Consider the following 27,492-nt stretch of genomic DNA (forward strand, 5'->3'; position numbering starts at 1 on the left):
TGGGGGGGGGGAGGGAGAAGGAGAAGCAGACCCCCCACTGAGCAGGAAGCCTGACATGGGGCTTGATCCCCAGGACCCTGGGATCATGACCTGAGCCGAAGGCAGACAACACTTAACCGACTGAACCACCCAGGCTCCCCAAAGAGTTTGAATTTTAAAAATTGGCTATTTATGGATGTGTGATTAAAGTTAAGGAATCAACAAGGATGGGAAGCAACTGACATCTAGCAACAGTAGAAAACCATTACCACCCCCAGCCTCAATGGGCAAAAGGCATAGTTACCAGAATCCAATGAGAACTAAACTTTGGAAAAGGGACTGTCCAACGGGAGCTGTAGCCATAGTTGAACCAATGCTGTGAAAACAGGCAAGGAGAGAAGGAAACAAACACCTTGACTTCCCTCTCCTCCTGCCCTCATACTTCCTAATAATGTCTCCCATTGTAAGTCAGAGCTTAGTGGTTCAAGTCCACAGCTATCACTGCTCCAGGGGCAAAGCATACGACAGGGAAGCGGGTCACTGAAGTCCACTAGGGGCAAACAGAAAACAACTACATCAGGAAACAGTAATATCCCTTGAGTTCAGGAGTCCAATAAGGGTGATTTTTCCAGCTGGACTGAATGTGACAAAAAGAGGGAAACCTTAGATCTTTGGAGAGGATAGGAAATAGAGAGAGGAGAGTTGAAGACAGACAATGGAGAATATGAGGTTGTGATATTTGCTTGAAAAATCTCCCTCCTACAGATGTGGGTGACTCTGCTCTCTTCATAAGAGAGAAGTAAACAATTACAATACAAACTAGTGCTTTAACAGTTTTATATATAAACTGCTTCCTATCTATATCAATTCATATTGTATAAAAAGTTCCAAAGACTCCCTATTATTCCAAACCTATTATAAACTTTCCTGCCTCTGTGTCTTTAAATAGTTTCTATGTCTAGTCCTGTATCTTATTCCCCAGCCAAAACCTATGTTGTCATATGAGATTTCAAACTGCTCTTCCCTCTGTACCAGTCCAAATTCACCTTTCAAGACCAAATTAAGCATCCATCTCCCTCAAAAGGACATTCATGATTAAATCCAGTCCATATGTCTTTCCCTTGAGTTTTTAGATGTGTCTAACTTTTTGTTTATCTTTCTAAGGACTTGTGTTCTCAAATCTGAGGATTCACGTTTGTCATCATTTCTGGAAAATCCTAGGTCATTATTGCTTCAGACATGATCACTGCCCCATTTTCTCCACAAGTTACCGCATTCTGGAACTCCATTTAGTGTGTTAGTCATTTTCATCCTATTCTTTATGTCTCTTAGCCTCTCTTTTATGTTTTTCATCTCTTTGTTTCTTTGTGTTGCACTAGGGCAACTTCTTTAGCTTGATCTTCCATACCACTAAATCCTCTGTTATTTAACCCATCCACTTAGCTTTCAATTGCAAATGTTATTTCTGATATTTGTTAAATTTTATTTCATTCTGCTTCCCACCCAGCTTCAACAATTTACCAATGGCAATCATGTTTCACTGCCACCATTCCCCCAATTATTTTTGAAGCACATCTCAGATGCCTACTATTTCATTTTGTTTTTTAAAAACTTTGCCTAGTCTTTTTGTCACTTACTCTTTGCTCATGTTTTCAAATTCCTCTATTATTTAAGTAATTTAAACATTTATATTATATTCTACAAAGAATAATCCCATTATCTATTGCTGCTTACTGATGGTGGTTGTATCCTTACATATTTTAAAATTTTTGATGCATGCTCATGTTTGGCAGAATTCTTCCCTAAGCTTCTGAAACACAATTTAATAATTCTTTATTGTGTTTCAAACTGTTTTCTTTAAACCTACCAGACCATAGGGTACCTTATGGAAAGAGCATTTCTTACTGTTTTGTATTTCTCACAGTGCTAAATGTAGGCCTTTGCATGTTACTTTAAAGATCACAGAGGTAGAAAAAAGCTAAAATGCTGATACTGTGCTATAGGACAATAACAGGTAAGACATAAGGGAATAAGTCAGACTCAGTTGTGTGGGGGAGGATAGGAGTAGGTAAGAAAGAAGATATTTTCAAAATGTATAGGACACCCCCCCCCACCCCGATTCTAATTTGTGTCATTCTGGGAATCTATTTGGGAATCACTGTACCAACCAGAGTGTGTCACCTGGGTATGCTGAGGTAGGGGGGAAAAAGAGGAAATTGAAAAAACCTGTTTTTTTAGTTTTAAAGATATTTTACATAAGTTATTTTCATTCACTCTGTTAATACTTGATGAATATCTATCCTAAGTACTATGACAGAGATACAAAGACAAGCAATGTATGGTCCTGTTCTCAAATAGTTCATAGTTTTGTTGGGGAGATGGAAATGTAAATACTGGCAATAGAGAGGCATATACAATTGGCGCAATGACACAAAAGGGAGAAATGACTAATTTTTCCTAAGGGAAAGGTAGGAGGAAGATCAGAAAAGGTAAAATTGCTCAAGCTGGGTTTTCAGGTATAAATTACAAGATTAAAGGAGAGAACACAGTAGTCACAGGGGAAAGAATGTACAAAGTTAAGCACGCATAAAGTATATTGTAGGGATAGGAAATAGTTTCATCTAGTGAAAGCCTAGAATATAAGTAGGACTACTTTTGGAAATAAAGATGTGAAGATGGGCAGAGACAGGTCATGAAGGGCTTTGTATGACTTGCAAAAGTATTTGGTCTTTAACTTGTAAATTATATGCTGCCACTAAAGGATTTAAAATATAGAGGAGCAGAGGTCAGATCAGATCAGGCAATATAATAATTAAAAACAAGGCCTCTAGAATCAAGATTGCCTGGTACTGCATACTCAATTAATTTCTGTAGAACAACAAACAGGTTGAAATCTTACTTGATACCACTTACTAGTTTTGTGACCTTGGGCAAGTTACTTACTTACCCTTTTTGAGCCTCAGTTTGCTCATCTGTAAAGTATGTTTAATAATGGTATCAACCACCTAGGGTTGTATGAAAATTAAGAGTTAAGACAAGCTCAGCACATAGTCAGTAGTCAGTAAATGTCAGCTTTTACCATTATTATTGTGATAAGTGATTAAGAAAATCTATATCGGAAACAAACAGACAAGTTAGCACACTATTAAAAAGAACATACTGGTTTCAGGTAAGACTTGGCTTTAGTGTCGAATGCTTGCGTTGATTCCCAGAATCACTGCTTTCTAGATGTGTGGTCAAGAACAGTTATTTAACTTTTGGAATCTCAGTAATCCCCAAAACAGTGACACTATATGTAACGTGTGTTGTTCAGGACCTATTACATCAGAAGTTTCAGTGTAATGTGTAATGAATGATAGGGAGAGGAAGAACAGATTGTGAGCACAAATTACTACTTCTAGAATCCTGACTATGAAAGAGAGGCCTATCAGTAGAGCTATGAAGAAGCAAAACAAAAAAAAAAATTCTTTTAATGGGAGGAATGTGAACATATGCAGTAAGAAACAGAGGTGAGAAGAAAGGAGGAGGTAAGAAAAAAATACAGAGGACAGCTTGGGTAATGGAACAGAGTTTAGGAGATAAGATAGAATGGAAAATGGAGGACAAACCAATTCTTATAGGCTCTCACAGGATAGAGAGAGACCTCTTTTTCTAAAACCAACGAGGAAGATACAGAAATACTTGCAGGTGATGGAGGAATTTGAGGAAGCTGCATCCTAATGATCTTAATCTTATCTCTAAAACAGAAGCAAATGGATCTGAGGTGGGATAGAAGACTTGAAGAGATAGTGGAAGAAAAGCTTCTAGTAATGGGATTAAGATCTGAAATGCAGGACAACTTTTACAAGCCCAGCTGAGGTTAGAAACTAAGATTTATAGTAATAGGTATGATTAATATTTCAGCAGCATTCAGTAGATTAGAGCAGAAAAGACAGATGGTAGGACTGATTTGCTGTTGGGCGTTTCCATAACAGGTGTTGATATAAAGACAAAATTGAAGAATGCTTTATGTGGAGGTATCAGTAAGGACATGGCTTGGGATAACTAGTTTTAGGGTACACAGAAAAGAAAATTTAATTTGTAAGGGGCTGATAGCCCCTTCTTCAGTCCCCTTCTGAAGAATCAAGGAAATGGAAATAGTTGATCAAATATCTAGTTCTGTGGTAATAAGGAAGACAGCCAGATGAGTAACAATTAATTACATGAGCTGTCACTTACTGCATAATCATTATCTGCATAACCACTAATCTTGGTGCTTGTAACTATCTCATTTAGAGAAGTAAAAGGTATGGTGAAAGTCTGGCATATCAAATTTAAGATTTCAGAACAATTCATTGCTAGAATGACAAGAAGTAAAGGTATACTGTGGCTGAGGTGCTCGAAGAACTTTGAAATAATACTATGTTAAGTAGGTTGTTTACATACATAGTTTTATTCTTTTTTTCCTTTAATCCTCCATAATGATGCTGAAGTGAAGAACCAAAGTCCTTAAGGAATACTGGAAACTGTCTGGTGATCAAGAAATGATAGGGATGGGGAAAAAATAGTAGATGATTATATACATAGTTCACTGTCTCAGAGGACTCAGCCTCAGAGGAGAATATGATGTGTCGTTCGATAGAATTTGGAAGCAGCAGAAAGGTAAGAAGGGTAAATATTTTCGTAGTTTCTGTTTCTTTTTCTATTTTTTTACAGGCTCTACACCAACATGGAGATTGAACTCATGACCCTGAGATGAAGACATGCATGCAGTACTGACTGAGCCATTCAGGGCACCTGCAGTTCCATTTTAAGTTAAAAAACAGCATCTCAGATTGAACAATATGGTCATGTCAGACAGCTCATACATAGAAGAAATTAAAATGTCTTTGTATTCCTATTCTATGGCTTGTTCCCCTAGAAGGACTAAGGGAATTCAGGGAAAATGAGATATTACATAGCTACTATTGTGTTTACAATAAACAGTAAAAAGGACCAAATTTTATAAGAAAATATAAAAAGGGTAACCTGATAAGAATAGAAAGAACACAGCACTGACAGGAGATTTCATTAAGAATCCTGCATTATGGGGGTGCCTGGCTAGTTCAGTCGGTGGAGTGACTCTTGATTTTGGGCTTGTGAGTTTGAGCCCCACGTTGGGCATAGATATTACTTAATTAAAAAAATAAAAAATAAAAGAACCTTTTATTATTATGAAAAGCAGAAGCACACCCATAAATACAGAGAACAAACGGATGGTTGCCAGAGGGATAGGGGTGGACTGAGGGGATGGGCAAAATGGGTGATGGGGTGTGGCAGATACAGGCTTACAGTTATGGAATAAGTCACAGGAAAAAAGGATAAAACCATAAGGAATATAATCAATGGTATTATAATAGCTTTGTATGGTGACAAAGTAGCTACACTTGTGGAGAGCAGAGAAATAACGTACAAATTCATTGAGTACCATATTGTACACCTGAAAAATACTGTGTCAACTACACTTCAGTAAAAATAGAAAAAAAAAAACCAACTCTGGATTATAACTTAGGCTTGTTATTTATAATTCTTAGGCCATAATTTTCTTATTAATTTGTAAAATGGGGGACTGAATTACATCAGCAATTTTCAAAACTTGTTTTTCTTAAGGGGCAAATTCCAAATGATATCTTACCCAGAGTACCAAAAAAACCCAAAAAGTCTGTGTTGCCTCTTAAGACAATTCTACAGAGCCCTGACCTACCAGGAACATAATCTGGGCTTTCTTAGATTATTCTAGGTCTAGATTATTTCCAGAGTATCTCCTAACTCCAAAAAGACCTATGAATCTTTGTATCTTGAAGAAGATAGAAATAGTATAAATAACTAAGTTCCAGAATCCTGTAGAAAAGTAACTTGACATTTGAGGCAAAATGCTAGGCATGAACACGTCAGATAGTTTAAAATAACATTTTCTATAAATACTTCAATAAACATTTTCCATAAATAAATATTCTATAAATATAAGGGATAAAGTAAAAGGGTAAAAGGCACATGAAAAAGTCAAATGTGCTGTGTAAACACAAGTAGTTTTCATGATAAGGAATGTGGTCTCTGCCCAAAAGAAGTTTCTAATCAAATTAGGGACAAGCAACATGCCTACCAGGAACCTAGAAGGTCCAGTTGGCTTCAGGGATGAATAGCTTTACTTGGTCATGCACTGTTTTCAAACGTTGAAAAGGAGGACTACTCCAAAGTGGAAGGACTATCTGAAGTCATGGAAACAAAAACCATCTTAGGTGAAATCACCACTGCAAGTAACGAACAACCAATCAACAGTTATCAGTCTTTATAGTTTTTTAAGCTTGTAGTCTGGGTAATTTTAAATTATTTTCTCTCTTTCAGGTTTCATTATCTTCTGTTATTTCCTCTTCTGTGTGACTGTTATCTGTCTCATTCAAATTACCATAGAGGAAAGAGCATCCATTTTGAAGGACACTGAGGTCCAGTACCAGCTCTAACATTTATTAATATGTAACTACTCTGGTGCTTAGCTTCCTTAACTATAAAATGATAGTCACTTACTTTTGAGTTCTTTTTTATTTTATTTTATATGTATGTATGTGTTACTCTTGTGTTCTATTTTAAATATAAAACTCTATAACACAATAACCTGGCTACAAGAGAAACCTTTTAGCTGTTTTCCCTCTAACAATAATTCTCTGAGTTTCTTTTTGTTTTTTTTTAAGATCTGCTTATTTATTTTGGAGAGAGAGAAAGACAGCCCATGTGCACCCATGAGCAAGCGGGAGGGGCAGGGAGAAGGGAATCTCGAGCAGACGCCCCACTGAGCGCAGACTGATGAGATGCGGGGCTCGATCTCACAACCCTGAGATCATGACCTGAGCTGAAATCAGGAGTTGGATGCTTAACCAAGTGAACCACTCAGGTGCCCCTCTTTGAGTTTCATTTTGATCATATCACTCATCAAAAATCCTAGAATTACTTTAAATAGGCTCTGAAGTGAAAGAAAGTGACATTCAACCAATTAATTCCCCATAACCTACCATACTCTTCTATTACACTTAAATTCATAGCCAATCACACATCAAAGCCTAGGGCTAAAGAAAGAACTAATGCCATCGAGTGGCTAAAATGTGCCAGGCAGTGAAAGAGATTTTATATACACTACCTCAGTTTTTCTAAGAGTCCTGTAAAGATTACAGTTGACCCTTGAACAACACGAGGGTTAAAGGCACCAACCCTTGTGCAGTCAAAAATCTGAGTATAACTTCTGACTCCCCAATACTTTACTAATAGTCTACAGTTGACTGGAAACCTTACTGATAACATAAATAGTCAACTTATATGTATTTTGTATGTTATATGTATTATATACCATATTCTTATAATAAAGTAAGCTAGAGAAAAAAATATTAAGAAAATCGTAAGAGAAAATACATCTCTGGTACTTTACTGTACAATATCCATATATTAAGTGGACGTGCACAATTCAAACCTGTGTTGTTCAAGAGTTAAGTGTATATTTTATCCCCATTATAGAGACGGTGAAACAAATGCCCAGTAGTAAGATTATGCAACTTGTCTACTATCTAAGCTAGTAAGTAAGTAGCACATAGACAATGAACTCATTTTGCCTGGCTTCAAAACCAATGGTATAGCAAACCTAATACATTAAAAATGAATGGAAACTAAAAGAATCATTTTATGGTCATAAATATTTATATGTATTCAGTTTAGAAAGAAGCCACAAATAAAACAAGACATGAAAATGATATCTATCTATACTAACAACCCCAACTATTATTTCCCTCTCTAGTGGGCTTGACTGAATTATACTGATCTATTTAAACAGCTAATTTATAGCACATAACAATGCTGGTTCTTCTACCCTGAAAGAGAAAATATCAGAGTTGAAAAAAAATCTTAGAAGTGTAACTTTTTTCTGATACAAGAATTCCTTTAAAATCTCTTTTAGAAGTTGCTCATTCAACTTTATTGAGAGAGAACTTACTATTTTCTATAGTGCTCATTTCATTTTTTAACATATTTTCCTTTGTACTGAAATAAAAAAAAAAATCTGCCATCCATTGACTTTTGCTTTGTCCTCCACAGCCACAAAGTATACAGTCAATCCAAGGATGGAACATGTACAACAGCTTACCACTTGCCACTTCTCCAAGAATTTGGTAAACACTGCTACTTGATCAGTATAATCTCTGAAAACCAAGATCCATCCAGTAAACCTTAACAATGAGCTCCAGGAAGTCACTACCAATTAATAACAATAAACACACACAAATTAAAATCTCATTGCTATCCCTACCCTAACTTCCCCCCCACATGTTCCTCCGTTTAACTTTCAAGACAGTTATCAAATCTTTGTTAAATTTCTTCTTTAATAGACTTTTCAAAAATCCCATTTTCTTCAATTGTTTGATATGTAACATGATTTTCATCATCTCATCATTCCTGCAATTATTCACTGGATAAGCTTTTATAATGTTTATCTAAGGTATGATCTGATTCAACTCAAAGTTTTTGACTTCTCTTTGGCAAACCTTTCTCCTCCTACCCTTGGGATACTGCTTAAGATTTGGTTGTTATATCTTTGTTTTCTTTCTTTACAAACTCTTTCCCACTAGTGTTAGTAAGTCTTTTATCAGCTTCTATAGTACATAGTACTTACTTCTATCAGATCATTTACCATAGATAAATCAAATGATGTCAACTCCCCTATTAAGAGCCCTTCAACTGTCTCCCAATTTTTATAAAAATCCTAGTGATTCGGCATGTACCTACATCTCCTTCACTTTTACACTGATCTTCTGTCTTACAATTTTTATTCTTAAAACATATCAGGTTCTCTCCTACCTGAGGGGTTGTATATTTTGTCTCCTCTTGCTGGGAATACTCTCCCTGGGTCTTTACAAGTCTGGCAACTTTTCACCCATCAGGTCTCAGGTCAAATGTAGCCTCCTCAAGTGACTCCCCAATTACTCTATCTAAAGTAGCCCCCACCCCCTTACTACACCACCCTATTTACTTCCTTCGCTGTACTTGTAGTTTTTTTTTTTTTTTAACTTGTTTACTATTTATTTTCCCTCATTACGATATAAAGCCCTGGTATATGGACTTTGGAGTTTTGTTCAATCATTATTAGCATCTAGAATGGTGCTTGGCACAGAATAGAAAATCAGTGATTATTAAGCCTAAGAGGTTGTTACAGCAATGAGCATATGTTATCTTTGTAAATCTAGAACCTAGTAAAAAGCCTGTTACATATGTAAGATGTTCAACAGATATTTGTGAAATGAATGCATTGATCTTACCCACTTGGATGGCATTCGCTGTGACCTCTAGTCAGATGATCTCCTAATCTGCTTATTCAGCCCTGACTTTTAGTTCCACATCTTTATTTAGTTGCTAAGTAACTAGGTATAGAACCCATTCCCTTCCAATATAGTTTTTTTCTAATCACTGTGGCATTATTTTCGTTGCAGCTTAGGGACAAATTCCTTCCCTTGTACTCAAATCTAACTAGTTATTAATACTATTTTTTCCTTCATTTCCTATATATATCTTTTTCTATTCCTCTGCCAAATTTCACTTCAGCTCTCCTAATCTTACAGTTGTAGCACTGTAGTAGCTGCCTGCCAATATGCATACCTTTAGATCCTCTTCCATCAAATTCGTTCTACATACAAATTCCAAGATCAACTTTTCCATTATATCTCTTCCATCCCATCTCCCATATCAACAAGTATAAACACCTTAGCCCAGCATTCTAAAACCTAACATCATTTAAACTGAAATTATCAAAATAAAGGTGTACTTGGGAAACGAGGTGGCAGATTCTTACAATTTCAGATATAATGGTAAAAAATTTTGCAACTAATCAGGTATGTACTGAAGACCACTGAAGTATAAGTTCCTTGAGGAACCTCGAAAGACCTTATTTATATTGTTCATTGCTAATCTACTACCTGGAAGTGCTGGGAATATAGTAGATACCAATGAATATTTGTTGATTAAATGAACGAATAATTTCATAGTCATTTTTAATGAATAAATGAATGATCCTAAATGAGAGAATGAATGCCAAGATGAAGGTCATGTTCTTTGAAAATCAGTTTGGTATTAAGACACATGGAGATTAGTTAGTAAATCACTTTAGTAAAAAAAAAAAAAAAAGCCAACATTAAGTTATTACCACTTGTCTAAGATTTTTTTTTTTACATATCTCACTGAAGTTGGTGGTATTAAAGCTAAGAAAACTGGTATACATAAAGGTGAAGCATTTTGCTCAAGTATATACATTTTTTGAACCAAGAAAAGCAGTGATGAGGGCCTGATTAGGATGCTATGAGGAAAGAAAAAAATAAATTGGAAAAATATTTTTAAAGTAGAGGTTACTAGAGCAGTAGTCACCACCTCACATCATCAAACACTGTAAATCTGCTTTCACTAATATATGTAATTTAAAAATGACAAATGTATCATCAACCTAAATACAAAATGATAAAAAGCTTGATAGCTTTCTTATTTTTTAGGCAAAATTGGGGTTAAGTTCTCATATTTTCTTCCCACACCCCAGTACATGGAGTAGAATCTAAATAATAAAGTTAGCGCCATGGACTTGAATCTACTGTGGACCAAGTTTACTTCTGCTGGATTCTAAAGCTACATATTGCATTCTAGCCATTCGCATCAATTTATGAAAGCCACTGAGACACATGGAAGGCTGAGTAAGCATGCACATTAGTGCATTCCAAATCTAGCTTTGATACTATAACCTACAAATGGTGAGTCAGAAGAATCACCTTAGTTGTTAGAGAGTGCATTACTCAAAAAATTTATTTCAATATTAGCTCTCACTTGGTTGTCTTTTAGGTTAACACAAACTAGACATTTTCAAATCACTGCACAAGCAAAGCTACTATAGCACTCCGATGTTCACCTCTGTCTTAAGGTAGACCTTTATAACTCACCAGATGAGGAATATCAAAAATTCCTAGTTTCTTCATTTATTGTGTTAAAAATAAAACTTCTCAAAGTCTTCTAAGACAGAAAATTTACATTCAAAATGAATGATAAATATAATGAAAATTCAAGTAAATGTTTTCATCTTACCCTGTCCAGTTCCAGTGTAAACTTCTGGTCCCATGACTGATTGGAAATGGGTTTCCAGCTCGTTTGACCAACCACAGTATTATCTAGCTTCAAAACTGCACAGACATCATCTGTAATTAAAATTTATAAACTTACTTAAATATTTTAAAACCTTTAAAACAGAAGTACGACCGTTTAATAGCAACAAAAGTCTTATGATCCTAAGGGGGTCATAAGGGGTTTCTTTTTTCCTTTTCTTTTTTAGATAGGGAGGGGGGCTAGAGGGGGAAAGGGAGAGAGAATCTTAAGCAGGTTCCATGCCCAGCACAGAGCTGATGTGGGGCTCGATCTCACAACCCTGAGATCATGACCTGAGGGGAAACCAAGTGTGGGAGGCTTAAGCAACTGAGCCACCCAGGTGCCCTGAATGTAACGTCTTTCTTAATCCTGAAGCTTTTGGGTCTTAAATGGCTACTTTTATATGTACATACATTCCCACTAGATGCTCCCAACTTATCCTTTGAGTTTGAGAAAAACACAAAGATTAAATGCTATCTATTTTGTATATGTGCATGTTTGTATATAAATTGCAATCATCCAGTTTTTCAGCCTCTACACTTCTATTTATAGAGCTTGTTACCTCAGGCAATTTTTATTTTCACACTTTTCCTAAAAGCTCTTTCTATATACAGAAAAGCACTGACATATTCACCTCTGTACTCAACAGTACGTTGAATTATCACAGGCCTTTCTCCCCCACTTCCAGTTACACGTTTATATCACAGTTTATAATTACAATTTAGAATGTCTCCAAAGTGCTTCATAAACCTGTTGCGTAATACTCTTACCACCCCCACCATTTGTTTGCTAACTGAGCTACTACCCTAGTAAACATGTTTGGTCCAGTGGTTATCAAAATTTCAATGTTAGTTTAGAAGTGTCACTATATCATTAAAAGAATCAAGATGTAACAAGTCTAATAGCCTCTGAACACTTTCAGTTTGCCATAATGATACTATTTCATTCTTCCAAAAGAATTAATGCTATACGTCATTCAGTTTTCTAAGATAATTTCAATAAATTTTGGTTGTATTTGTTTTCCTAACAATACAGCTTTTAATATTTTAAAATTATAGAAATCATAATTGTAAAGCTTTTTGTTCAACTCTGTCTCTTCCCATTGCTATTCCCATTGCTAAGTCCTTTGTATAGACCCTTTGTTATATGATTTTTACAAAATCTGGTTACTGAACTGGATAAGTCGTCGGTTTTTAGGAGATTTCGACTACTTCCACTTTTACTTTTACTTGTTCTGCTCATGAAAGATGATCTGGTTTCACTTGGACTCCAACCGGGTAGTGCAACCGATGTTGCTTTTGACCGTCCAGGAACATTCTCTAGAATATCTTGACAGCCCATAAGACGAACTTCCAAAGTACCTGTTAGCATAAACAAATATCAAATAAGAACATCAATTTTTTTAAAGATTTTATTTATTTATTTGAGAGAGAGAGCACAAACGGGAAGGGGCAGAGGGAGAAGCAGACTTCCCACTGAGTAGGGAGCCCGATGTGGGGATCCTAGGACTCTAAGATCATGACCAGACACGAAGGCAGACACTTAACCAACTGAGCCACCCAGGCGCCCTAGAACATCAATTCTTAATATAGAACTATGTCTTTGTTACCTATTCAGAAACAGTGGGAGAAAAAAAAAAGGTGTGCTAAAATAACAAAATCTCTTCTCCCAGAGGATCTGTGAGGTAACTAATCATCTTTCCTGTTTTAATTAGAGAAACCTATTGAAAATTCTTAATTAACACAATTATAAGAAATTTTATGGAAAGAACAGCATCTCCCCAAAACTGTCTGCAGGGCATAAAACCAGTTACATAAACTTCTTATATGTCTGAATACTCATTTATATCATTTATATAATTACATGGAAGAATTACAGAATTATGTTGCTAAACCATGTGGGAGGAGAAACATAAAGCCAAATAATATGCCTATTACAATAAAAATACAGAAATTAGAAACAAGGAAATCTGACTATGTGAAAAACAGTTGTGTTTAGTAGTTATGCAGTTAACATGGAAAAAGACTTTATAGGGTTTTTTGCATAAATAAACGGGTTTCTGTTCTATTTAAGATGTAAAATAATATTAACTTTCCATTCTAATAGTTTAGTGAGTCAAATAATTATGGGCTGTAATTATCTAAGCATAAAATAATTGCAACTTCCTTAGGCAAATAAATACTAAAGGTGTTCAAATGAAAATGAGGAACTGTGAGGCCATGCAGAGATATGGCTTTGTCATCATTTGGGCTAGACTTAGTATATTAGAATTTAAAAATGGTGCTACAGTATTAAAATTTTAGATACTGCACAGAGAATAACATTTTAGGAAGAGTATTTCCTGGTCCCATTAAACTTAAATAATTAAAGCTTCACTTTATTTAAAATTTTCAATTATTTAAAGTAACCAAAGGACTTTTAACAAAGTAAAAAACCATGGATTTATGCTCAACTCAAACTAAAAAAAATAATTAAACAAAATATGTCAAAAAAGTGCTAAAGACACTGGATGTCAGGCAAAGAACACTGATACTCAAGAGATGGGAAACAAATAAAATGCACCTTAAGACTGCTCAAGTTTACTGCTTTGAATATACCTAGGACATAGTGCAGGGAGGGGGAACTCAGGTGCAGCCAAGTGGACTACCTGAGTTAAGGAACCAGAACTGAGAGTACTGACACAGAATTGACCAAGGTGGCTAGAATTCACAGGCAGAAGAGAATAAAACAGCTCTCCAGAGGGAGAACTAAGATGTGGGGAGGTTTCCCCTGATCAAATATTCAGTCTTGCCCCAGTAGTACAGAATAATTACCCTTATACTAAATGATGCTCTGGTCTGCATAAGAAATCTTAAAAGCAATACTCAGATCAAATTATTTACAGGTAACTTAACTGTGACCTAGAACAAAGCTCAAGACTATTTACAGGAATACAAAAATATCCAGCACTTGAGAAACTAAAACTCAATGTTTGGCATCTAATCAGAGACTACCAGACACATTTGTTTTCTATTGCTGGATTACCAATTACCACAAATATAGTGGCTTAACACAACACCTATTTATTACCTCACAATTCTGTAGGTCAGAGTCTACAGAGGTTGCCTGTACTCTCTGCTAGAAATCTCACAAGGCTGAAATCATCATGTCTGCCAGGCTGGGCTCTTGTCTGGAAGCTCTCAAGAAACTGCTTCCAAGCTTATTCAGATTGTTGGCAGAATCCAGTTGCTAGCAGACATAGGACTGGGGTCCCTATTTCCTTGTTAGCTGATGGCCAGGGGTTGTCTTCAAGTTCTAAAGGCCACCTGAATTCCTCACTACATGGCTGGCTCTATTTTCAAGCCAGCAATAGCACATACAATCTTTTTCATGATTCAGATCTTTCTTCCTTGTCTGCCACTGGCCAGAGAAAATTCTCTGCTTTTAAGGGACTCATGTGATCATATCAGGCCTACCAATATCATTCCCCTTTACATTAATGCAAAGCCAACTGATTAGTAACCTTAACCACACAGGTAAAATCCATTGTGCCATATAACGTAATATTATCACTGGACTGATATACCTCATCATATTCACAGGGGAGGGGTTCCCAGGGTCATTCTTAAAATTTTGCCTATCCTACCAGGCAAGCAGATAAACAGAAAAATAAGACCCATAATAAGAAAAGAAATCAAATAAAAATCAATCCAAAACTGACATAAATGTTAGGATTAGCAGATAAACACATTCATACAGTTATTATAATTCTATTCCATCTGTTCAAAAAGTTGAATAGAGACATGGAATAAAAAAGATCCAAAACAAAATTTTAGAGATAAAAACTACCATGTTTGAGATTTAAGGAAAAATACTGAGATGGGATTGGTGGTAGATTATACATTGCAAAGAAAAGGCTAGTGAACTTGAAGCTATAGCAATGATACAGAAATGATCAAAAATAAGAGAAAGACTTGAGAGAAAAAAAAACCAGTGCATATGTAAACTGTGAGTTTAACTTCAAGTGGCCTGATATATTTGCAATTAAGTCCCTGATAAAGAGCAGAGAGAATGGGAACAGAAACATATTTGAAAAAATAATGGCTGAAAATTTTCCACATTTGATGAAAACTGTAAACCCAGAAAGTATCCAAGAATTTCGATGAACATCAAACAAAAAAGAAAAAAGTAAATCACATGAAAGCATACTATAATCTAATTTCTCAAAACAAATAATAAAGAGAAAATATTAAAAGCAGCCAGAAAAAAAAAAAAAAGACACATTACAAAGATCAGGATGGCAATGGATTTCTCATTAGAAACAATGAAAGCAAGACAGAGAAGCATCAACGTTAACATATGAGGAAATGAACAAGTAAATAAACTGTGAACTTAGAATTTTAGACTCACTGAAGATATCTTTCAAAAATGAAGACTTTTCAGATATAAAAATGGGTAAAGAATCCATTATCAGTCACTACCATATGATCCAGCCATATCATTCCTATTTAACCAACTGAAATCTACATTTACACAAAAACTGCACAAGGATGTTATTAATAGCTACATTTGAAAAAAACACAAAATGGAAACAACTCAAATATCTATCACAGGTGAATGGATAAACAAATTATGGAATATCCACACAACTGAATACTACTGATAATAGAGAGGAATTATTGATACATGCAACACAGATGAGTATCATAGTAATTATTCAGAGTGAAAAAGGCCAGAAATCCCTCTCCCAAAAGAAAACAGTATCTACTGTATGATTCCATTTACATAAAATTCTACAAAATACAAACTAATAGCAAGTGACAAACAGGTCAGTGATTGCCTGGAGACAGATGCGGATAGGGAGAACATGAGAAGAGCAGGAAAGAGGGATTACACAGAGGCACACAAGGAGACTTTTAGGAATGATGAATACATGCATTATCTTGTTCATTGTGATGGTTTCACAACTGTATATTTATGAAAAAAACCTTGAAATTATATACTTCAAATAAAACTGGAGGTTGATGATCGTGGCACAACTATATACATTTCCTAAAAATCCTAAAACTGTATACTTAAAGTGGGTGAATCTTATGGTATGTAAATTATGTCTCAATAAAGTTACTAAAGATGGGAGGGGAAGCTTCAATTTCATGTTTGGTTAGGCTTTGGAAATCTTCTCTAATTGTAAAGTGTTAGGACAGATTAAATATAATAGATAGCATTTTAATTTTGGTTCAAAAGAAACAACTTGTGTTTATTTTATTTGCATTTTTGTTGTTACACTGGCAAACTTAGCTCGTTCCCACTGTAAATGCTTAGCTGTAAAAGTCATCTGGGAAAACTGAAAACATCTGGTCACTACTTCAAACCCTGGTAGCTTATTAAATATTTTAGTAATTTCAATATATTAGGAGATGACAATGCTCAGCACCTGCTTTCACTTAGGAAAAAGAAATCCAAAGGGATTTAAGATCTTTGTTAAGCACCTAGAAGTTTCTTTTATGAGGTGACACAGTTGCAATTGCAAATAACCATATTAGAAATAGCTTAAAATTAATTTTTTACTTCTACAACCCACAATATGAAATTTTTAAAACAAGCAATTGAAGAAGTAAATGTTTGTATTCATAAGCAGTAGCTATGAATTCCATTAAAACAAGTAAATGTTTTTACAATTTTTTTTCAACATTCTGGAAAAACTACTTTATATCCATTTTACTAATTCAGTATTTCATCTTGGTACAACTAAGTAACATTTTTTAGTTCTGAGAAAATCTTTTTTCATAAAAACTAGCAAATGTCTCAAAATGTGGACCAAAAAATTCAATACCTTAGATCAAAATAGCACTAAATTTGCTAATTTCAATTTATAACCATACAACCACAAAAGAAATCAGAGTATAAATGAGACAAACCACAAACACTAGCATGCAGTGAGAAACTCAGGAGGGTAAAGGCTCCTACTACTATCCATGATAATTCTTCATTGCGTCTAATCCTTTATTAAGGCCAATATTATTTCTCTTCCTTCTTACTCCATATTTAGTTTAAGGTTCAGCAGGAATTAATTATAAATTTCAGTATGAATTTAAAGGAATTTTTGTAAAAACCAAAATGTCTTAAGAATTGTAAGATACTTCCTTTTACACTGGCGATTTACATCACTTTGAATAAGGTTCAGTAAGGCAATACGAACAGGAAGAAAGAGAATGGAATTAAAGAATTGGGGAGAGGGGCCAACAAGAATAGAAAAGGAAAAAAAAAAAAAATTCCAGCCATATCAGCTGGTTTTCTAAATGTGGCTTTATTACTCTTCTAGAAACACTGATTTCCAAATATTTGACAACCATATTTTATCAATGAATCATTCAGAAACTCTCAAATATTAATGTGTTCAGTACTGAGCCATACAATGACAAAACAAGTAGTAAGTAAGTACAGTTTCTTCCTATCATCAAATAAACTTTACCGAGTATCTCCTGAATCTATGAAGTGTCCTGTGCTAGGGGCTAGGATTATGTGTAGGTAGATGACAAGGTCTTTGTTCTTCACAGGTCTATATTGCAGTTCCAATTTTAAAAAATAGAATAAGAAGATGGATAGTAAGGCAAGGCACTGTGCACAAGCCAGTTTAATTGTGATAGAAGACTCATGGTAGGAGTTATAGAAGATGTGACTGGAAAGATAAACATTTTAAATAAAATGGAGGATTTTGACCAAAAGTTCCCAAGCTTTCTTGTTTCATGGTACCCTAGTGTCTCAATTTTCATTGTGCTCCTAATCTAAAAGATATACCAACAGTTCTGTTTCAAAGGATATTGCAACAAATTAATAACTATTTACAAAAATAATACACATAACTTGAAGAAAAAGTAATCTTATTTCATTTGTAAATAACCATGGTTACTTCCTAATGGGATGTTTGTACCTACTGACCACAGTACAGCTTCTCAAACTCTGGCACTAGACTGGAAACTTCCACCTTCTTTTCTATTTCGCATTGATTTTTCACGTGGTATTTATTATCACAGCAATGCAGGCAAACCCAGCTTCGTTAATGTATGACGTCACTGAGAGGAATATAGCTCTGCCTCATGCTGAAATTGTAGCTACCTTGAGGTAGTAGTTTCAATGGTGACCCTAGGAAGTGAACTAACACCGTGTCGCCCCCCAAAGCTTAAGATATCCTGTTGTACCCTGAGAATTCACTCTGGCATCCCAGGATGCCTCAGATTTAGAAACTCAATTTGGTAACTGCAGGTTTAGATTGATCCTAATAGTGGCAACAACATAGTTTAACCATAAATTTGTCCTTCAAGTTTTAATATAGAAGTCTGCCATAATATAAAACTGATCAATGATAAAGCTACTAGAATGTGACAGTATGCTACATAATTCTGAAGAACAGTTTCACATCTTCAAAATATTTTATGACATTATTTTTAAGGGAAAGCCCTTGTTGACATTCACATTGGTAATTTAAGGATTTCTAGGGGTGAGAGAAGTCAGTGTAACATTCATATGGACCATAAAAACCTCTGTAGCTGATGGTCAGAGAAAATGGTGGAATAGCAAAGTCTAAAAGCAGTTTCTCCACTGAAACATGGGAAACAAACAAAACAACCAAAACTTAGCAAAAACTGTTAGAATCAAGTGTATGAGAAATCTGTAAAACAGTCAAAGGTTTACTGCAACCAAACAAATCCTTAAAAAAAAAAAAAAAAAGCAATGAGTATTTAATGGGAGAGCTCTGTGGCATTTTAACTTACCTTTGCCTCATTCCTCCCCCGCCCCCACCCCCAACCAAATGGCTTGGTGATGGTCTTCAATATGGCAGTCTACAGAGAAAAACTCATGCTCAAGAAAGTAAGGTTGCCTGCTTTGACCTGAGGACTCCATGAAGGACTAACACAAAGGCGTGTTTTTTGTTTGTTTGTTTGTTTTTTGCCTAACTAGGAAATCTTTCAGGGCAGAGAAATAGCTAAGCGGAGGGCATTTAACAGCAAATGAACCAGTCACTGCAGCCTGGAGCAAGAGATATCAATAGGGACAAACAATAAGATATCCCAAAGAGTCTTCGAAGAGTATATAGGGAATGAGATGTTTTGGGGCTTTGCAATGCTTCCCCTGGGAAACTAGAAGGCAAGGGAGAAACAGAAAACATCCTCAGAAAAGACCCAAGAAAGCCTTAAGCTCTCACATCTGGCTGATCTACAAGTCCTGTGTGAGCAAAGGCACAGTTGTAAAATGCCTGGAAAACCACTGAGGATATGCCCCAGCACACAAATAAACAGCCCAGCTGCAAAAGCAAGGAGTTTTTTTTTTTCTTTTTCTTTTTGCCTGCATGCATTAAAAGACATATCTGTCAAAACACTAGCTGACCACTAATTTAATGGAGACTTCTGTGATCATACAAGACAATGAATACAATCTTTACAAAACAGCTTATAAAAGCCCCTAAACAACCACATACCACACAAACAACAAGAAATTCTAGAGAAGGGGAGTATCTTTCAGAGTTACACATTGTAATATTCACAATCTCCAGTTTTTAATAGAAAATGATGATGCAAGCCAGAAAATAAAGAGTATGGCTGACTGACAAGAGAGGCAGAAATTAATAGAATCTGAGGAAGCCAAGACACAGGATTTACTAGACAAAGACTTTATATCAACTGTCAAAGACCTACCAAAAAAAAAAAAAACCAAAAAACAAAAACCAAAAACAAAACCCAAAACAAACAAACAGAAGAAAGGAGAATGGTGTTTAGGCAAATAGAGAATATTAAGGAAAATACAGAATTATAAAAAAAAGGAATCAAATGAAATTCTAGAGCAGAAAAGTACAAAACTGAAATTTAAAAAAAATTAGAAAAGTTCAGTAGTAGATTTGAGCAGGCAGAAGAACTGGCAAATGTGAAGAAAGGTCAATTAAAAGCACCTAGTCATAGGAACAAAGGGGGGAAAACTAAAGGAAAGTGAACATAATTCTGTTATTGAAGCAGCTGGGTAACAAGGGCCATTGCATGAAGAGACATATTGATAAAAACTATAGCTGACTTTTTATAATAGAAAAATAGAAGCCAGAAGAAATCACATTTTTAAAGAGCTAAAAGAAAAAAAAAATTCAGATTTCTACATTCACTAATAATATTCTTAAACCATGAAGCTGAAAAATACAGGAAAAAGGTGAAAGAATGACACTTTAGCACATCTTCATTATAATAAATGTTAAAATGCTATAAAGGAAATTTTATAGACTAAAGGGAAATAATAATAGAGAAAATCTCAAGTACAAGAAGTAAAGAACAGAAATAATAATAAATGGGTCATTAAATACATAGGACAATGTTTTGTTTTCTGAAAAAATAAACTGAAAAAATGGACAATACTCTTAAAGCTCTTAGCTCTCTAGGGTAAAACAATACTCAAGGATGACGATTTTTTAATAATAACTATTTTTATTTTGTTAGTCACCATACAAGGATGATGATTTTTAAGGCATATGTAGAAGTAATATATATTACAACAAGAAGAAGGATTTGCAAATATTTCTTCATAAATTTTTTTTAAAGATTTTATTTATTTATTTGACACAGAGAGAGACAGCCAGTGAGAGAGGGAACACAAGCAGGGGGAGTGGGAGAGGAAGAAGCAGGCTCCCAGCTGAGAAGCCTGATGTGGGGCTTGATCCCAGGACTCTGGGATCACGCCCTGAGCCGAAGGCAGATGCTTAATGAGTGAGCCACCCAGGCGCCCCTCTTCAGAAAATTCTTTAACTGATTTGGAGGTAAGAGAGTAGATTGTGATCATAGACTGTAATAAGTTCAATATGCATGCCTAATTCTCTAAAGAAAGCAATAAACACACATACACATGCACACACACAGGCATAACTAAAAGGCTGTTACAGGAGATGAAATGGAAATATAGAAGGTTTGTTTCAGGAACAACAACAAAGGCCAGGAAAGATACTATTCAAACACCAAGACTGTACAGTAAATACATACCAAAAATAATATTATATTAAAAAGAAAGTTTATAAAGGGCACATGGAAACTTTTGGGGGTTATATCGAAAGTTACCAAATTGTACTCATCAAATGTGTGCAATTTATGTATGTAAAGCTGTTTAAAAAAAGAGGGGAGAATATGACAGACTAACAACTTCAGTCAGATTTTCAGGGTAGATAAAAAAAGAGTCACCTATATAATGTATACAAAATATGCCACTTTAAATTTTTAAAAAATTGGTTGAAAATGAAAGGATGGAAAAACTTCTAGGAAAAAATTCTTGCTAGGTTACACTGGGCATGAGAAGGATAATGTGGCTCTACTAATATTAGACAAAGTAAACTGTATGTCAAAGAGTATTTTCAGAGATAAAATGGAATATTTATAATGATAAAAGGGTAATTGCTCAATAAGATATAACAACACTAAATAGGTATGCTCCTAATTAAAAACAAAACAAAACAAAATAAAAAGCAGGAAGTAAAACAATGAAACTAAAGATGGCTTGTAACTGACTTAACCAATTTGACACCTGGCTTGATAACTTTGAGAAGCTTCTTTCTGAGCTCTACTAAAGCCAGACTTTTGGGAGAAATCTTGACAGTTCAAACAGAGAGACATGATTCATGTTTGTGGACAGGGCTCATAGGAGTTTGCTGGTGGGAAGACTCTGACTTCTGATGCTTTCTTCACCCTTCTAATTTCTGATACCCATGGAAGCTGATGCTTACTTTTGTGTTTACCCCTGCGTCTCTGGGCCCCCAAAATGTCTGTACGTCAATAAACATTTGTTCTTTTTAAAAAGAAATAGTGAACAAAGACAAAGTGACCTCTGGAATATCATGAAGAATACATACACACACACTATGGGAATTTCAGAAGAAGAGAAATAAAGTGGCAGAAAAAATATGTGAAGAAATAATGTCTGAAAATGTCCCAAATCTGATGAAAGACATGAATCTACACATTTAGAAGCTCGAAGAATCCAAGAGTAAACTCAAGAGATTACTACTTAAGACATACTATAATCAAACTGTGAAAAAAACCAAAGACAGAGAAATCTTACAAAACAGCAAAGGAGAACCAAGTCACCACTTACAAGGAATCCTCAATAAGAATAAAAGCTGATTTTTCATCAAAAAGCACAAAGGCCAGGAGGGACTGGAATGACATTTGTAAAGTAATGAAAGAAAAATTTGTCAACCAAGAATTCCACATATTGCAAAACCAACCTTCAAAAATAAAGGAGAAAATAAAGAGATTCCCAGATAAACAAAAGTTAAGGGAGTTTGTCACTAGCAGATCTGCCCAGATGAAGTGCTAAAATAAGTCATTCAGACTGAAATGAAAGTACACTAGACAGTAACTTGAAATTGGAGAAAAAAATAACACCAGTAAAACTAACTACACAGGTAAATATAAGAGCCAGTATTACTGTGTTCTTGGTTTATAACTCTTTGTTTTCTTTATGACTTAAAAGGCAGGTGCATAAAACAGTAATTATAATGTAATTTAACGGGCACACAGTTTATAAACATGTAATCTGTGACACAACAACAAAAGACAGGGAGACACAGCTATATAGGAGTGGAGTTTTTGTAGGGTATTGAAGATAAAGTGGTAAAGAGTGTTATAAATTCAGGTTATTAATCACCAGGGTGACCACTAAGCCCAGAACTAAAAAATATACAGAAAAGGAAAAACGAGGGAATCAAAAAGGTAAACTAGAAAAATTCAAACACAAAAGAAAGCAGTATCAGAAGAATTCAAGGGGAAAAAAAAAAGATTAAAACCTACAGAAAACAAATAGCAAAATGGCAGAAGTAAGCCTTTTTGTTGTATAATAAAGAATTTGGCTGGTTATTGTTCATGGCTCCTGGGAGCAAGCCTTTAAACCATTGTTATTTCCTCAGTGATTGCTGTGTCTTCTTATCCATGGTGGGCCCCTCAGACCTCAGATGAGTTTATACTAACAAAGTGATTCATGGTAGGCCCCTACAGTTTCTGGATGGGGGCTAGCTATGCCAGAAAGACAACCATATAATAGAGGGCTGGTGCCACATAATATTAGCTTGGCCTCCTGACCTTCAGAGAAGGGTGGGGGACTAGAGACTGATTTCAATCAAGTGGCTAAATGATTTAACCAGTCACTCCCACATAATGAAGCCACAATAAAAACTATGGATACTCACAGTTAAAGTGAGATTCCTGGTTGGTGACAGAAATTGATATGCTAAGAGGGTGATACATGCTGAGGACTAGGAAGCTTCACATTTGGAACCCCCAGACCTCTCCTTATGTGTCTTTTCTAATTTATGTTTATAATAAATAATAAAACTGTAATTGTAAACATAGAGCTTCTTTGAGTTGTTCGATAAAATTACTGAACCTGAGGTGGTAGTGGGAATCCCTGAATTTGTAGCCAGTTTGTCAAAAGTGTGGATAGTTGGGGAAACTCCAAGTTTACAACTTATGTCAGAAAGGAGGGCAGTCTTGTGTGGGACTGTGCCATTGAACTTATGAAATCTGACCCAACTCTAGGTAGTTACCATCAGAATTGCATTAGCCACATAGGTATATACATGGATTACACTGTTCAAGTAAAAGGCAGAGATTGGCAGAACTGATTTAAAAAACATGACCATAGGCTGTCTAAAGGACTCATTTTAGATCCAAAGACAAAACAGATTAAAAACGAAAGGATAAAAAAAGATATTCAGTGCAAATAGTCATAAGGAAAAGAAAGCTGAGATGGCTATACTAATATCAGACAAAATAGACTTTCGGTCCAAAATTGTTATAGGAGACAAAGAAGGACATTCATTACATTTTGATAAGAGTCAATCCTTCAAGAAGATATAAAAAAAAAACTACAAACATATGTGCACTTAACAACAGAGCCCAAAAATACATGAAGCAAACATTTACATAATTAAAAGGAGAAACAGGCACAAAAAATAATTGGAGATTTTACTACCCCACGTTCAATAATGGACCTACTAAAATGGCAATAATAAAAAAAATGGAAAATAACAAGTGTTGGTAAGGATGTGTGCTCTTGGGAACAAAAATGATGATGCAGACTTTGTGGAAAAGTCTGACCATTCCTCAAAAATAAAACACAAAATTACCACATGACCTGCTAATTGTACTCCTAGGTATATACCCAAAGTAAGTGAAAACAGATGTTCAAACAAAAACCTGAACACAAATGTTAATAACAATAATAACTGCAATAGTCAAAAGGTGGAAACAACCCAAACAACCCAAATATCCAACCACTGATGAATGGATAAACAAAACTTAGTATATATCCACATACAATGGAATATTATTTACCACAAGAAGGAATGAAATACTGATATATGCTACAAGAACAAAACTTGAGAGGAGTACACTAAGTGAAAGAAGCCAGACACAGAAGGCCACAAATTATATAATTCTACTTACAGGAAATACCTAGAGCAGACAAATATACACAGACAGAAAATCAATAGTGGTTGCCAGAGGCTGGGAGGATGGGGAGTAACTACTTACTGGTTACGGGGTTTCCTTTTCGGATGATGAAAATGTTCTGGAACTACACAGTGGTGATGGCTATACAACACTGTAAATAAATACTTCTGAATTGTATATTTTAAAATAGTTAAAATAATAAATTTTATGTTATGTGTAACTTATCACGATATTTTAAAACTCTGTGCATACTTTCTTCTTTATTAAACCAGGACCAAATGTACACACAAAAAAATGCACCAAAAATAATTAGGAGAAGTATGCAACCTACCTGTTAGTGCTGCTGGTTTGGATAGTGTACTATACTGGTTTTGTGTAGATATCATACTTTGACGTGGACTTAGTGTTGGTGATGCAACAAGTGAAAGCTCCTCAATAATAATACTGCTTTTGGGATGATTCTTGGGAAGTTCATTTAATCTTTGTTCTAATGAATACTTTAAAAGGTCCAACTTCTGACTTGACTCATTAAATCTTGCTTGGGCCTTGAATAGGGAAAAGACAATTATCATCTAAATAATTACATTCTTTGAATAATGTATTTAAGTTAAAATATTTATTTAAAATTACTTCTGAAAGTGCTTTTCTGTCTGTTACTTTTCCTGAGCCAAGTAATTTCATTACATTCTTTGCACCTTCTGCTACTGCAAACTCTATCCTAAAATGATGCCTTAATTCTTCCATCCGAAGCTCAAGAGGACTTATGACAGGTTTTGCTAGAGGGGGAAAAAAAAACGCAATTGAACCATTTATTTGGTATTCTCATATTTGGTGATTAAAACTCATGAAAACAAAAGATTTCTTACAACTTAAAAGTTAGTTATTAAGTCAATAAACACTCAAATAATACTTAATAGATACAATGTTGAAATAAAAAGCCTTCCATTTTAGCCATCAAAACTCGAAGATAAAAACTAAAGATCAAAAAACATAATGCTTCCTCCTCCTCAACTTTGAACCACTGTTTCTCTCCTACATAACATTTATTAAGCACCATGCCCATAATAATAAGAATGACAATTTATCTCTATTCCATCACCATTATCAAAAGCCAATTCATTGGTCTGGACTGCCTGAAGAATCTGCATTCGTATCACTTCTATCTTTGTCTTGCTGTCCTGGAGCAGCTGCTGAGCTGTGCCATGGAGTTTCCGATCCTATTAAAATAAGTTCAGAAAGGTAAGCAGATGAAAAGACAAAACATTTTCATAGCTTCTTAGTAAGATCATATGATTATCAGCAAGTGAAAAAAAATTTAAAAGAACACTCTAAGTATACTTATTTTAAATACAAATGGATATACTTGTAGATATGTTTATTTTAAAAAGCCACCAAACTGATAGTGCTATAAATGAGAAAAACAACTCTGTAATTTGAGAAAGCAAGTGAATTTTATTGTTTTAAAAAAACTCCAAATTCACACTTGTAACTTTTTCTGCTTTACGCAAAATATGAAGAATTTTCCCATACCATGGTCAACAATTCTTATACTCAGAAGCATTGTATGTGACAGATAGATGCCTCAGTGACTAAGCCTGAACATTTTGAAAATCTCTTCTCCCATAACATTGCAGTTAAATTCTTATGGAATTTCACATATGTAGGCAAATTTTTAAAATAACTAATCAAAGATGATATCTGTGTTCCTTTAAATCTGATAAAGGAAACAGGAAACATCATTTGTCAACATTGGTGAGATAATGAGAAAGGTTTCTTGAAATTCTTGAATGTTAAAAAATAAGACCTTCTCAATAAAGTAAGGGAGGAAATTATGGTGAGTAAACTTCTGTTATTTCTTATAACTTCAAGAAGGGTGAATTACATGAAATAACGTTACTATCATACCTCAGTTTAGTTTCAATAACAATGAATGTTACTGATGCAGAGTCATGAAAACTTACCATTTTTGGAACTGTGGTCAGCTAAATAATGATCCACCCAAAGATGTCCATGTCCTAATCCCAGAACCTTGAGAATGTTACCTTACATGGAAAAGGGAACTAAGACAGCAGATGGAATTAAGGTTGTTAACTGCCCAATCTTAAAATCCTGAGATCATTTCCTGGATTATCCAGGTAGACCCAAAGTAATCACAAGGCTCCTTAAATGTGGAAGAGAAGGCAGAAGAGAGGGCAGAATAATGTGAGAAGAATTAGACCCATTGCTGTTGACTTCAAAGACTGAGAAGAAGAGGGCCATAAGCCAAGAAACATCGGCAGCCTCTAGATGCTAGAAAGAGCAAGGGAACAAATTCTCCTCTACATCTTTCAGAAGGGAATGCAGCCCTGCCAATGGCTGATTTTAGCTCAGTGAGATTCATGAGACTTCTCAATTACAAAATTGTAAAATAATAAAGTTACGTTGTTTTAAGCCTAAATTTATGGTGATTTGTTATGGCAGCCACAGAAAATACAGTAATTTCTTCTAAAAATTTCATATGCAACAAATAACAGAAGTTAATACCATCTCCTGCTTAGTTTTATTAGTTGTCAAAGTCTAGAAGGCTTCAGTCCACAAAAAAAGATATGATAAACAAAACTATGCATCAAGTTAGGAAACATTCACAAAAAAGGCCAATTTTTGCTTATTATTTAAGCATCTCTACTTTTATTACTTAGGCAGTCAGTACTGATTTGGAAATAACATAGGATACAATCAACCTATATCTCTGGAAGAGTTCAAGCCTAGAAGCTAAGAGACAAGCATTAGATGTGCAGCATCAAAAACACACACACAGTATGACACTGAATAAAGGGGAGGATGAAGATGTGGGGTGAGAGAGACATACTGATATTATATAAGGAAAAAAGAAAGTGAGCTGACATATTTTATG

The 27,492-nt window shown here is 35.0% G+C and overlaps 1 protein-coding gene across 2 annotated transcripts in view; it reads right to left on the minus strand.

Moving 5' to 3' along the window:
- PKN2 (protein kinase N2) overlaps positions 1 to 27,492 on the minus strand; it is a 133,134-nt gene that overhangs the window by 33,998 nt on the left and 71,644 nt on the right. For both annotated transcript variants that reach the window (XM_040627072.1, XM_040627071.1), the window contains exons 4-8: positions 25,699 to 25,816; positions 25,230 to 25,375; positions 24,931 to 25,144; positions 12,324 to 12,509; positions 11,092 to 11,201 (exon numbers count right to left, since the gene is read on the minus strand). In XM_040627072.1, the coding sequence (XP_040483006.1) occupies positions 11,092 to 11,201; positions 12,324 to 12,509; positions 24,931 to 25,144; positions 25,230 to 25,375; positions 25,699 to 25,816 (774 nt within the window). The remainder of the gene's footprint in view (positions 1 to 11,091; positions 11,202 to 12,323; positions 12,510 to 24,930; positions 25,145 to 25,229; positions 25,376 to 25,698; positions 25,817 to 27,492) is intronic.

This window comes from Ursus maritimus, unplaced genomic scaffold, assembly GCF_017311325.1.
Source record: "Ursus maritimus isolate PB19 unplaced genomic scaffold, ASM1731132v1 scaffold_12, whole genome shotgun sequence".
NCBI lineage: Eukaryota > Metazoa > Chordata > Mammalia > Carnivora > Ursidae > Ursus > Ursus maritimus.